Here is an 11,809-nt window from a genome sequence, read left to right on the forward strand (position 1 = left end):
GCAGGATTTGCAGGGGCTTAAATGGCTTTTAGTGGAAAAAAATCTTCAGAGTTCTAGTTTTAATAACAGGAATGTTGTTTATGCTTTTGTCTTTAGTTCCTTAGAGAAATAAAGATTGAAATTTAGGTACAAAGCCAAGAACTCTTCGGGGTTAAGCTTCTCATTGATCTGCAAGGACATTTTGTTGAAATCAGGCCCCAGAGCCTTCTGGCTGAGAACCAGGAGGTCAGCTCACGTGCGGTCCCCCGAGCCCCGGCCGGTGTGTCCATGTGGGGCCGGTCCCCCACGTGACCCTGAGGGGCTGCGGGCCTTGTTTGCCAGCAGGTTCAAAGGTGTGTTTCGTATTTACCCACTTGTGCTGGTACTGCTTTCTGGATACAAAGAGTGAAAACCTGGGGTGTTTTTGATTTTTACTTTCTGGTGCCGCTTTCAGCAAAGCGCAGGTGGTACTCGCAGGTTTTACGTGTGATCAGGGAGCACATTGACCCCAGTGAGGCAGCTGTCACAGCGTTTGCTGGCTTGTATTCCTTTGTGTCCTTAAAGTGTTTCATTTTGGGTTCCTGAAATTTTTCTTTGGCACTGCGCCATTAAGATTGACCTGTAGATCTGAATATTTCGAATTGTGACATTTGAACTACTCGGCTTCAGGAGATTTTCACTAGAAATAGTCTCTGGTGACGGAGCCTGCGTGCGCCCTGTTTTCTCAGTGGGGCTCAGAAAATGAACCAAGGTTCCTTTGCATTTAATCAATGCAGAAAGAATCGCTCTATATTTTAAACATGATATAGTTTAAGATCAGACCTTAAATGCCTATAAGTCTAAAAGGGTCGTGTCCGAGGGGCGGGACTTAACAATGTCAGAGGCTGAGGTTTTATCGGGTCCGTGACCACAGTTTAAAGAGCAGACATGATCTGAGTTCTTCAGGCCTCTCCTTCAGAAGCTGGTTCGGTGCCTCCACTGAGCCCTCGGCCTTGTCGCTGTCACCCTCTCGGTAGCAAGCGGGGCTTTCCCCGGCCGTGCGGGTCTGCGGTGCTGGGCGGCGCTCCTGCCCGCCGCCAGGTCTCAGATGGCCTGGAGTGTGTGTGGCCACAGATGCCTGAGCATCAGGGCGGTTTAGTGGGTCCCTGCCCTGGGCTTGCGAACACGCTCAGACTGGAGGTGCCATCCCCAGACTCCTTCAGGAGAACCGAAGTTCTCACGGTCCACTACAGCTGCTTTGTGACCCGCCTTCTTTCTGCGAGCAGTTCCTCCTGGTTTGTGACAGGTCTTCCATCTTGGAGAGGAAACAGGGCCACACAGGGGGCTGGGGTCGGCACTGGGGGGGACGGGGTGTCGGGCAGAGCAGCCAGGAATAAGGGCACACGGGATGCAAAGCGGCAGCTCTAGGGAGCTGAGTTTTGGAAGTTTGGGAGACCGGTTCATCTTGGCCCATTTTGCTTGTTTTAATTTTGCATGTGCTCTACGGGTAAAGTTACATATTTAAAGTAGCAGTGAAATGTCCCAGTTGCCATGGGGCCAGCGTGTAACACCAAGTCACACAAGCAAAGTGAATGGACAGCATCCCTCCCGTGCTGGGGCATCAGGAGTGTTCAAAGAAGACTTATTTCTGGCTCGTCCTGTAGGCACTGGGGCGCTCGGTGAGAGCCCGGCAACACCCCAGAGCCGCTGCACTCGCATTTGAGACGGATCACATTTCTTCCAAAGCCTGACTCTGCTGAAAAGGCCAAACGCTCAGACACGTCACGCCGAATGAGCCTTTTGTTTTTTCCTCAACGCCTTCAGCAGTCACGTGACACATCGCCTTGCTCTGCCTGCTGGTGGCCGCTGCCGCCCGTGGACGGCACCCTCCGGGGGCGAGGGGGCTGGGGGGTGCCATACTTAGCACGATGGCGCGCGTCCTGTGTGCTTCGTGTCAGCGCCCCTGCGGGCCCACCGAAAGCATTAGGAAACTGACGGACTCGTTCCTGGTTTGTTTCGAAGCATTTGCCTGTCATGGGAGCTGAGTCTGGCTATGCTGGCTGGTGAGCTTCTTGAAGACAGGGTGTCGAGCCACGTCGGCCGGTGCAGCACCCAGGAGGCCCTCAGAGGACAGACGGCAAGGGCCGGCACGCGTCTCTGTGCGTCTCCCTGGCTGAGCTGGTGCCCACTCACACAGTGACGCCGGCCGCCCTGCAGCCCAAGCACACAGACCAGCTCAGATGCTGCATCTGTCGTTGGCTGGGCACTCCCTGGGCAGTGAGACTGCGGACCAGGCTGGGTCACCCACTAGCTGTCGCCTGCCTCATGCTCTGCGTTCCTGCCTGCTTAGACAGCACTCGTGGGCACTCCTGCGCGGGGCTGTTGGTCGCAGGGGAACGGCTGCTGCCAGCTGCCAGCATGCGAAAGGGAGCGGACGCGTGGAAGGGCGGTGGCGCTCCCTTTCCCGCCATCTGTCTCCATTGGCCCCGGAGTGACTCCAGCTCACTGCGGGTGGCACAGACTGCTTAGTTTGTGGAATTAAGCAGAATTTCTGTAGACCGTTCACTGAGGAAGTCCCCTTCACACGTTCTCATCTAAGCCCTCCTGCCCAGCCACACGGCTAACGCAAAGAACTCCCAGACTTGGCGGGTTCGGGGCGGAACCAGCACCTCGCCTTGTGTCCCTGGAGCTGCTTGTCAGCAGTGAGTCTCCCAAGCGCAGCCGAGCTCCCGCGAAGCGTTTTCCCGTTGGAAACCACACGTTGGGCTCACCCAAGTGCAGCCAGGTCCCGTGTGCTCGCGCGATTCTGTCCACTTTCTCCGTCACTTCAGAAAGCCTGTGGGCATCTAAGTGAATGGGAACAACATCTTGACTTTTTTTAAGTTACTTGCGGTGTCGCAACGCGTGCTGTGGGTGCCTTGCTCACGGACACCCAGGGCCCTCGCTGGGTGGCCTGCATCCTGCGGTCTTGGCACTAAGCTGGCGTAAGCGGCCCATCCTCGTGGGACACAGGACCACGTGGCTTCTGAGTGCCCTTAGCACGTGAGCACGTTTCACGCCTGCTGCAGCTCGCCTGCACATGGCGCTAGTGGTCCATCCTCCTCAGAGCTCGTGCGGCCGGCCGAGTCCCCGGGTCAGGTGTGGCACCTCCTGGTAGCATCTCGCAGTGTCCCCAGTGGGCCTGCACGGGGAACGGTCATGTTCTACACAGTCGGTGACACCTCACCGATGTGCAAGTGGCTCCCAGGTTCCACGAAATGAAAGGCCATTAAGCCAGCTTCTAGGATTCTCTTCCAGGGTGGGGAAGAAACGTGCCCCAGCGCAGTCAGCCCCCACGAGAGGCCCAGCTCAGCCTGGTGGCACCTAGAGGCGAGGTTGTGACTCAGTGTCGGGTGCCCCGTGGTCCTCGGGTACGGGGACTCAAGGATACACAGAATACTGGCTTCCCCATCAGGAATGTGGTGCCACCCCATCTTAAGTAACACTTGCTATTTCAGAATCTTTCATGTTCTTTTGTTTTTACTAATTCCCTTTTTCTGAAAAATAATCAGTAGTCATTTCTGTGATCTCTTTAGCTTGTTTTAAACAAAAACTCTTGGACTGGACCCACGATCAGCTGTGAATTCTGGCTTCATAATTTGTTTTGCTCCAGGCAGCCCCTGCGTCAGGTTCACGAAGAGCCACAGTGGCAGCCTGCACTGTGTGCTCTTTGCCCTCTGGGACGAGAGCCAGGAGGGTGTGGGCTTCAGCCAGCAAGACAGACTCAGAGGCCACCCCCTGGGACAGCCGTGGAGGGCAGTCAGGCGCCTCCCAGCCGCCAGCAAAGACCTGCGGCGGGTTTGTGCAGGGCACTTCCTTCCCGCAGGGCCTTCCCGAGACCAGACGCCTGCTCCTGTGTCCTCGTGGCTGTGGGGACTGAGGGGCTTAACTGGGACTCTGAACTCTTCCAGCTCGCACACGCCGGGGAAGGCCGTGTTTGCTGGGAGCATGCAGCTGCTGGCTGGGGTCAAGCTGTGCACGGGGCGGGCCCTCACCAACCACCCGCACTATGAAGACAGCGGCCTGCGGGAGCGGACTCGAGCGGTGAGCAGGGGCGCGCAGCGTGGGCTCTGTGGGGGGCCGGCTGCCAGGCACGGGCTCGCGGCCCATTGTAAGCGTGCGGCCGAGGCCGTCCACGCCCAGTCGGAAGAGCCAAGAGGAAAAGACCGTGAGGCGCCGCAGAGCGTTTGCGAGCAGAGGCCTCGTTGCTTCTGAGCGAGGTGGCGAGGCGAGAGGGACAGGCTGGTGGGACACACTTCCGTGCCCTTCGCGCACGTGTTAACAGGCAACGCAGCATCAAAGTCAACGCTGAAGACAGCATGTCCCCCACCCCGCCCCAAGGCACTACTGGCGCCAGGGTGTGTGTGTGTGTGTGTGCGCACAGAGGTCACGCCCCCGTCTGGCTGCCTTTGGACCTGCCGTGCCCCGGAGCTCCCGGCACGGCCACGCATTCTGTTATGTGGCTGTGGCGCATTTCACAGAAGCGTCGAGGTCACCGTCCTGTCTTCTGCACTGGCGGAGGCAGTGCTGCAGGGCGTGGGCGGTGCGTGCGCCCATCCGCACGGCCACAGTGCGCAGCCGCACAGCGGGTCCCAGGGCGGGGTGCCGGGTCAGGCCTGCGCATCTGCGGAGGCGGCTGGGTATCAGTCACCCCCGGCCGATCGCCCCGAGTCACAGCCCCGTCGTTCCCCCAGGCCTCACCAGTGGTTTCAAACGTTTTAATGCTTTGTATCAGCCATTTTCAAATTTTGATAGCTGACCATTTGTTGAAAAAGCTGTGTTTGAGGTGAGATTTAGCCTAAAAACAAATGGTTTTTACTAAATCCATTTCCTATGAGAATTGTCTGACCTTAGATTCCTGCTAAGACGGGAGTTTTCCAGTCACCCGGGTGTTTCCTGGAGCCCGGGTTAGCTCAAGGGGTCCCCCGACTGCAGAGAGACTTGTCGCGCCCCGCCGCGGAGTCCTGCTGGTCCTAGCGCCCCGCGCCCCGTGCGGTGCTGTCCACAGGACCTCGCCGTTCCAGCGGCAGGTGACCTTCCCAGCAGCAGACACTGAATCAGGCTCCTAGAACCCCGTCTCCACGTCAAAAACACGTCGTTATAAATCTGCGGCCATCCGAGCGAGCAGCCTGCCGCCGTACCCCACGCACGCAGCGCACAGCGCCTTCTCCCAGCGCAGGTCCTAGCATGCAGGCCACACCATCTGCCTGTCCACTTAAGGCAGGTGACACTGTGATGAGTGCAAGGCTGGTTGCCCCTCCTCCAGGGAGGGTGAGGGCCAGCAGTGTCCAGTCTCCTGGCCAGGCAGGGCACGCACAATGGCAGGAAGCATGCGTGTCCTGCCCAGCATCAGACTGCACGTCCTTTTCCCGCTGCCACTGTCAGAAGCTGGGTTTTGCTAGCAGCAAGTGTGTCCCCTGTTGTGCCGTCACCCCGTCCACCCTTTTAGCCTGAAGCCCCTGTTTTTAAAGGTAGAGACCGCCTTGTTCACTCAGCCGTTTACCAGCGAAGCGTTCTTAGAAGCTGCGTCCCCAGCAGGCACATGGGCTCCGCGCGTAAAGCGGCCCGAGCCCGCGTAGGCCCAGCGAGGCGCGCTCCGCTCCCCAGGCTGCACCGCACGGCCACCTTTGGGCTGCGGGAGGTGGCCGTCCTCAGCCGAGTGGTCCCTGTCTCTCCGCAGGTGTACCAGATCTACGCGAAGCGGCCCCCGGAGGAGGTGCACACGCTCCTGCGGGCGCTGGGCGCCGACTACGTCATCCTGGAAGACAGCATCTGCTACGAGCGCCGGCACCCCCGGGGCTGCCGGCTGCGCGACCTGCTGGACGTGGCCAACGGGCACGTAAGCACGCGCCTCCCGGAAGCGCTGGCGCCCCGCACCTGGCGTCTGCAGAGCATGCTGGGAGTCGGGGCGTGGTCACCGCCTTACTCAGGACTGCCAGCCAGGGGCTGGCGAGGGGCAGGAGAGGGGCCGACTCAGTCCCCAAGTCACGTCAAACAGCATCCCTGTCTCAGCTGGGTTCCAGCAGGAGACTCTGCACAAAATTAGTCTTTAAGGTTCTGCTGCTAAAATCAAAAACAAAACCTGAATCCTTTAAAATCTGCTCAACCTGCTCTGTCACTGGGTCCCCTCTTGTCCACCGGCACACTTCCACAAAGGTGGCTTTCTCTGGCCAAGCGTACACTCCAGAACAGAAAACCAAGCAATAAACCTAGCCTAAATCTGAAAAATACTTGACTGTACAAAATTCAAGATTCAGGACACTTAAGATCTAATCTCTTCACAAATTTCAAGTGCACAGGACACTTACTACATCCAGTCACAATGCTTCAGGTACACCCAGAACGCGTGCAACTGAGATCTGTCCCTCTCGCTAACAGGGATGTGTGAATCAGCCTGAGGGTGGTGATCATTTCGCCACGTATGTGCGTGTCACATCACCGGGCTGTGTACTTTAAGTGTGTACAACTTTTTCAATTATGCCACAGTAAAGCATGGGAAAAAAGAATTGGCAATTCACATTTCGCCCAAGACAAAGAACTGTCCGTAACTGTCTTGAATTCAGAGAAGGTGCAGACCCAAGGTAGGCGTCTGAGCTTTGCTGTGTGTGTGACCTTTTTAACTAGGCATCTAATGAGCTGGTCGTGGTGACTCTCCTCTGTATTTTGTTTGTGAGAGGGACCATATAGCACATCCTACGAACAGGGAGATCCACTGCCAGCTCCAGGTTCGACACGGTGAGCCTGTGTCACTGTAGTCTCCTCCTCGGCCTTGGCTCACACCTCTGATGGGGGCTGGACCAGATGGTGTCCACGTGGCCATCGCTGTTGAAGTCGTGTCATTTCAGCTCACTAACACATCGCCCTTAAACTCAGGGCCTCGTCCTGCTTCTGCCGTCTCTTATAAACGTGATTCTTTTTACCAGATTTTACTGGGTTTTGTTTTGGCTGCAGGTAATGGACGGCCCAGGAGAGAACGACCCGGATCTGAAGCCCGCAGACCACCCTCGCTTCTGCGAGGAGATACGGAGAGACCTGCCCCCCTACAGGGCGTTCTTCACTAGAGTGTTCCAGAACAAGACGTTCCATGTTTACAGGCTCTCCAGGAACAAGTGAAGCTCCCTGTGCTCCCCTGGTTACATGAAACCCCATCGCGGCAAAACTCAGTAGATAACGTTTCGTGTGTGATTAGGCGGCTCGTACCTTAAAGCTGTGATCTGAGGAAGATCTACAGATGTTTACACAAACGTCTCCATCTTTGAAAGTATCTTTACCGGCTTCAGTCTTTTTCATCTTGTCTCTGTCTTTGCCACCGATGTTCTTTGGCCTGGATGTTCTCCGCCTCCTGAGAGCGATCTAGAATTTCTTTATCAGGAGAACAGCAGGTCCCACAGGAGCCTGGCCGGCCACACAGCGTGCTGGGGACCCAGGGCCCGTGCCAGCTTGAAACACAGTTGATTTAAGATAGCGATGGTTGAATTGAGCTGAAGGGTTTCATAATCAAATTACTTAATGTTCCACCAGTGAAGACTGATTGGTGGCTTTTTAAAAAACTCCATATTGTCCTGTTTCACCTAAAAATTTTATAATGTTTTCCAATTATGCTTTTAATATTTCAAAAAAAAATCATGTTAGGTCTTGGTATGTAACTAAAACTTCTCATGCTCTGAGATGTAATGTGTAGCGCTTCGACAGTGTGTGTCATGTGTTAAGTGTGTGTGCGTGCTCACACGTGCATGTGTCTTTCAGTGCTGGACACGGACGTGTCGTGAGTCTAGGGGAGCGGCGTGTGGACGGGGCCCCAGCACCCCGGCGCCGTCGCTGTTCACTGTCACTGCTCTAAGACCTGCTGACACTGTCTGACCTATCCTGCAAGAAAGGTGATTTTTCTTTATTTCTTACTTGTTTAAATTTACTAGGTTTGCAGAATTTTGTAAATTTTTTGTTTTTAGCCTTTGTATTTTTCACAGCCTAGAACCTTGCAAGATCTGAATATTTTTTAAATACTGTATCTTAACTACTTCACTAACACAGTATTTTTGGCAGAAAGCGTTTACATGCCACGTTTGACGGTGGTCTCCAATCTCACTGTGAGGGCCCTGGTCGTGTGACCCTTTTCCTTACTGAAGGTGACCAAGTGCCTCTAAGTCCTGCTTACTTGTAAACAACGAAGGGTTACGTGTTCCTGCTCAAAAAGTCTTTGATAATTGCATTTATGATTAATTTCTAATGATGGGGACATGTACAAGTTGCTGATAAAAGCATATCATGCATTTCATTAAATCAAGAAGGCCAACGTTAGTAACTTTCTTCCCTGCTCTGCACAGTTGGAAGAGATCTCAGTGTTTCTCCTTGCCGCTGGATTGAAGTAAATCACCATAGGTGTCACGTGTTCGAATGACTTTAGATTCAGTTCCTACTTATTAAGCAGCTTTCTAAAAGAAGTTTTACATTCACGTTAAACCCAAGAGCACTCAGCTTTTATCAAACCTTACTTAAATAAAAATTGACAGCAGCTGGGTTTATCAAATTTTGTAACTGAAACTCCTGAATTGTATCTTTCCTGTGTCCCTTCATAAGGTTGGAGGCCGGTGCCGCTGGGGCTGATACAATAACAAGACGTTTTAGTCGGTCCCGAGACCTTCAGGGAGCCGGTAGTGCGCTCCCGCTGTGGCTGGCAGCATGGACGGCACGGCCTCCAGCGAGTGCCTTACTCCACGGAAACCAAGCACATGTAAGGCACAGTGTGCCAGACCCTGTAGTTTCACTCTGAAAGCCTCTGTCGCTCTGATACATTTCAACTTAGTTTAAATATTCCTTCATGCATTAATCTAAACATTTGGGTCTTTGGAGTCTCATACAAGAGACATGTACTTAAATTTTTATGCTCATCACCATATTGATGGCAGACAGTAATCTTTTTTCGTAGTTTAGGTGCCATTTTTGCCAACATATTCAGGTTTCAGTCTTCAGTGAAAATATAAAGTGCCAAAAAAATCTTGCAAGAAGAGAACCCGTACATACTCTCTTCCAAGACACTGTGACCATGTAGAGTAGACAGTAACTCCCGGTGACCAAAGCTCAGCAAGTCCCGTCCAGTCCTTGTAGTGCTCGTCAGCATCTCTTATGACCCCGCGGGGCCCATGGGAGGAGAGAGGAGAGGGACTGGGTGCCGGCGCTCCAGCGGTGACCCGAGGCCAAGCTGCCTGCCACATGGTCTCGGTGGCCGTTGTTACTTAGTAGTAACCTCCGATCACGGCCGGCTTTGTGGAATACTGCTTGATGCGGCTTCAGAGTCAGATGACCTCTGAGCACAGCTGCTGCTCCCACCCTCCGCTCGCATGGCTCACCTGGTCCCTGACAGCCCCCACCCCGGGCGAGCGGACTGTGCCCAGCTCCGTGGGGCTCCTGGGATCCTCACGGCCCCACCGTCCTCCGTAAGTACACGATTCAGCAGACACCTCGGAAATACGGGGTAAAAACAGAGGGTTGCTTGTGCAAAAATTAACTTGCCTTCCTTGATAAGATTTGGTAAAGGTTGAATTGCTAATTAAAATTGCTTTTAAGTTAGGTGTGGTTGAGAAAATTATGAACTTTTAGGAAAATATAAAATTCAAGAAAACTCCTGAGCTTAGATTGCTTCACAGGTTCCTTTAAGTGCTTGTTCTGTTTGAAAAACTAGACCAACCAGGAGGTAGGAAAATTACCCAAATCATCTGATCGCTGTGGTTTTCGCAAGAGCAGAACTGCGATCGCAGGGCGTCTCTGCGGAGAAGGGACCTTGGCTTCCCTCGGGCGGTCTGCGGGTGGGTGTCCGCCACGCGTGTTCACTGCAAGGGCTCCCTGCCGTGACCTGCCTAAGTCTTTAGATGACTGACCACTGACGCTGGTCACAGTGACTGAGAGACTCTGGTCACTTTAATTACGGACTTTTAAAAAATAGGAATGCATTGACATAAAAATATTCTTTTTAATCCTTGGAATTAATAGGAAGATATTAAAATGTTCTCAGATCGTGCGTCTCGGTTAATATGCTCACAGATAATTTATACATGACAACCTTTTGGCCTGGAAGAGTGCGCGGCTGTTCACAGAGGAAGCTTCTAGAACGAGAGTGGCTTACTCTCTTGTGGCAATTAATTTCTGTATTCGATGTCATAAGGGTGGCATCTACAGAGAGCTTTCATAATGTTGTGCTGAGCTGTATGGAGCTTGTATCCTAAATAAAGCTCTTTCAGATGACACGAGGTGTGACTTTGATTCCTTTGAGGCCGAAAGCCGAGGAGCCGGCCAGGGGAGCGCGTTGGACGTGTGCTTCTAGGGCGCGGTCGCTGGCAGCGGGTGCCCTCTGCCTGCCATTGTCGAGGGAGTTTGCATGGCATTTGCTCTGACAGCTGCCTGTCTGTCCCACCGGAAGCCCAGGTCCCCCGGGTCAGGTCCCTGAGGAGCTGCGTCGCAGAGGTGAGTGCTGCCACGTGGACCCTCGAACTCATCTCCACTTCTGGTGACGTTCTCAGCCCTCAGAGCTTCGGGAAGGTGAGTAACAGCCATGTTTTCGGTAAGAGTGTTTAGGTAACGGATGTTGCTTGGAGTCACACACAGAAGTGCTCAGACGCTGACATCCTTCCAAAGGACAGAAGCTGGCAGCGGCGTTTCTGGAGTTCTGCGGGCTGCACAGTTACATGTGTTTACACGCCGGCTATTAGGTACACTCTGCTAGAAGGTCCGTAGCAAGGAAGCGTCACCAATAACGTACATGAGGGTCAGACGGGATGCGGTACCCGTGCATGCGATGGCTTCACATGTGACGTCAGCAGGTAGCTGAGGAAATGCCGTCTGTCAGCCGCCACTTTCCAGAGGGCTTTCTAAACACCACATATACCTGACCAGTTAATTTATTTTTCTATCTTTATTTTTATTTTTTTCAGGTGAGGCAACCCTTGGTTGACCTCACAGATTGCAAGGACCTTGTCAGCGTACGATGCCTTATTTTTTATTTTTTATTTTTTACGCCCACAGCACCTGGTCTTCCTAGGTGGTCTCCCATCCAAGTACTAACCACGCCCAACCCTGCTTGGCTTCCGAGATCAGACGGGATCGGGCATGTTCGGGATGGCATGGCCACAGACCAGTTAGTTTAATGCATAGAAGTTTACTTTATAGCACGGTTTTTTCCAGAACACAAGGGTAGAAGTGTAGCATGTTGTGGAATCGGTTTAGTGGGTTGCGACCAACATCACAAGACAGACCAGGACGAGGGAGAAGGGACGTGTCGACGTGAGAACTTGCAAACCTGTATGGAATTTTTGAGTCTATGGGACCCAAACTGACATGCCGAGAAGCAAGACCTCAAGTTGCAGCTGTGGAATAGGGAGGGGCCTGAGGAAGGCGGGCGGGGCTGGGGAAGGCGGGCGGAGTGCATTACAGGGCGGTCGAGGGTGCTGCCCCCTTGAGGGTGGTTCTGCCTTCAAGGGGTCTGGAGAAGAATCACTGCCACCTCCAAGGCGGGAGACCGAGATGCCATGAGCAATGACAGGGCTGGCTTAAGGCCCCAGTCAGCCTCTCACTGAAGACGTCCCAGGCCCGGCGTGACTGCGCACCCCGCCTGCCCAGGGAGGAGTCTAGGATCAGACGCCCCCGTGAAATCGCTTTCCATAGAACCCCCTTCATGTCCACAGTGTCCCCTTTTGGCTGTAGAGCAGTTGGGAGGGCGCAGTGACGACAGCCTTTGGTCAGAGAATGTGGCCCAGCACCGGGAAGGCCCATTCCTAACGGGTCTCGGTGGCAGCGTCTCGCTGAAAGTGGACCTCTGGGG

At 53.9% G+C, this 11,809-nt stretch overlaps 1 protein-coding gene and 1 pseudogene across 3 annotated transcripts in view; one reads left to right on the top strand and one right to left on the bottom strand.

The window, feature by feature from the left end:
- Positions 1-10,238, top strand: part of DPY19L3 (dpy-19 like C-mannosyltransferase 3) — a 39,315-nt gene extending 29,077 nt beyond the window's left edge. For 2 of the 3 annotated variants that reach the window (XM_039846537.1, XM_039846538.1), the window contains 3 exons: positions 3,909-4,041; positions 5,678-5,836; positions 6,949-10,238. In XM_039846537.1, coding sequence (XP_039702471.1) covers positions 3,909-4,041; positions 5,678-5,836; positions 6,949-7,110 — 454 coding nt within the window. In that variant the 3' untranslated portion in view covers positions 7,111-10,238. The remainder of the gene's footprint in view (positions 1-3,908; positions 4,042-5,677; positions 5,837-6,948) is intronic. The other variant, XM_039846540.1, reaches the window with a different exon arrangement.
- Positions 10,239-11,004: 766 nt separating this feature from the next.
- Positions 11,005-11,123, bottom strand: LOC120589175 (uncharacterized; annotated as a pseudogene).
- Positions 11,124-11,809: the final 686 nt, after the last annotated feature.

Source organism: Pteropus medius, unplaced genomic scaffold (genome assembly GCF_902729225.1).
Source record: "Pteropus medius unplaced genomic scaffold, Ma_sr-lr_union100, whole genome shotgun sequence".
NCBI classification, from domain to species: domain Eukaryota; kingdom Metazoa; phylum Chordata; class Mammalia; order Chiroptera; family Pteropodidae; genus Pteropus; species Pteropus medius.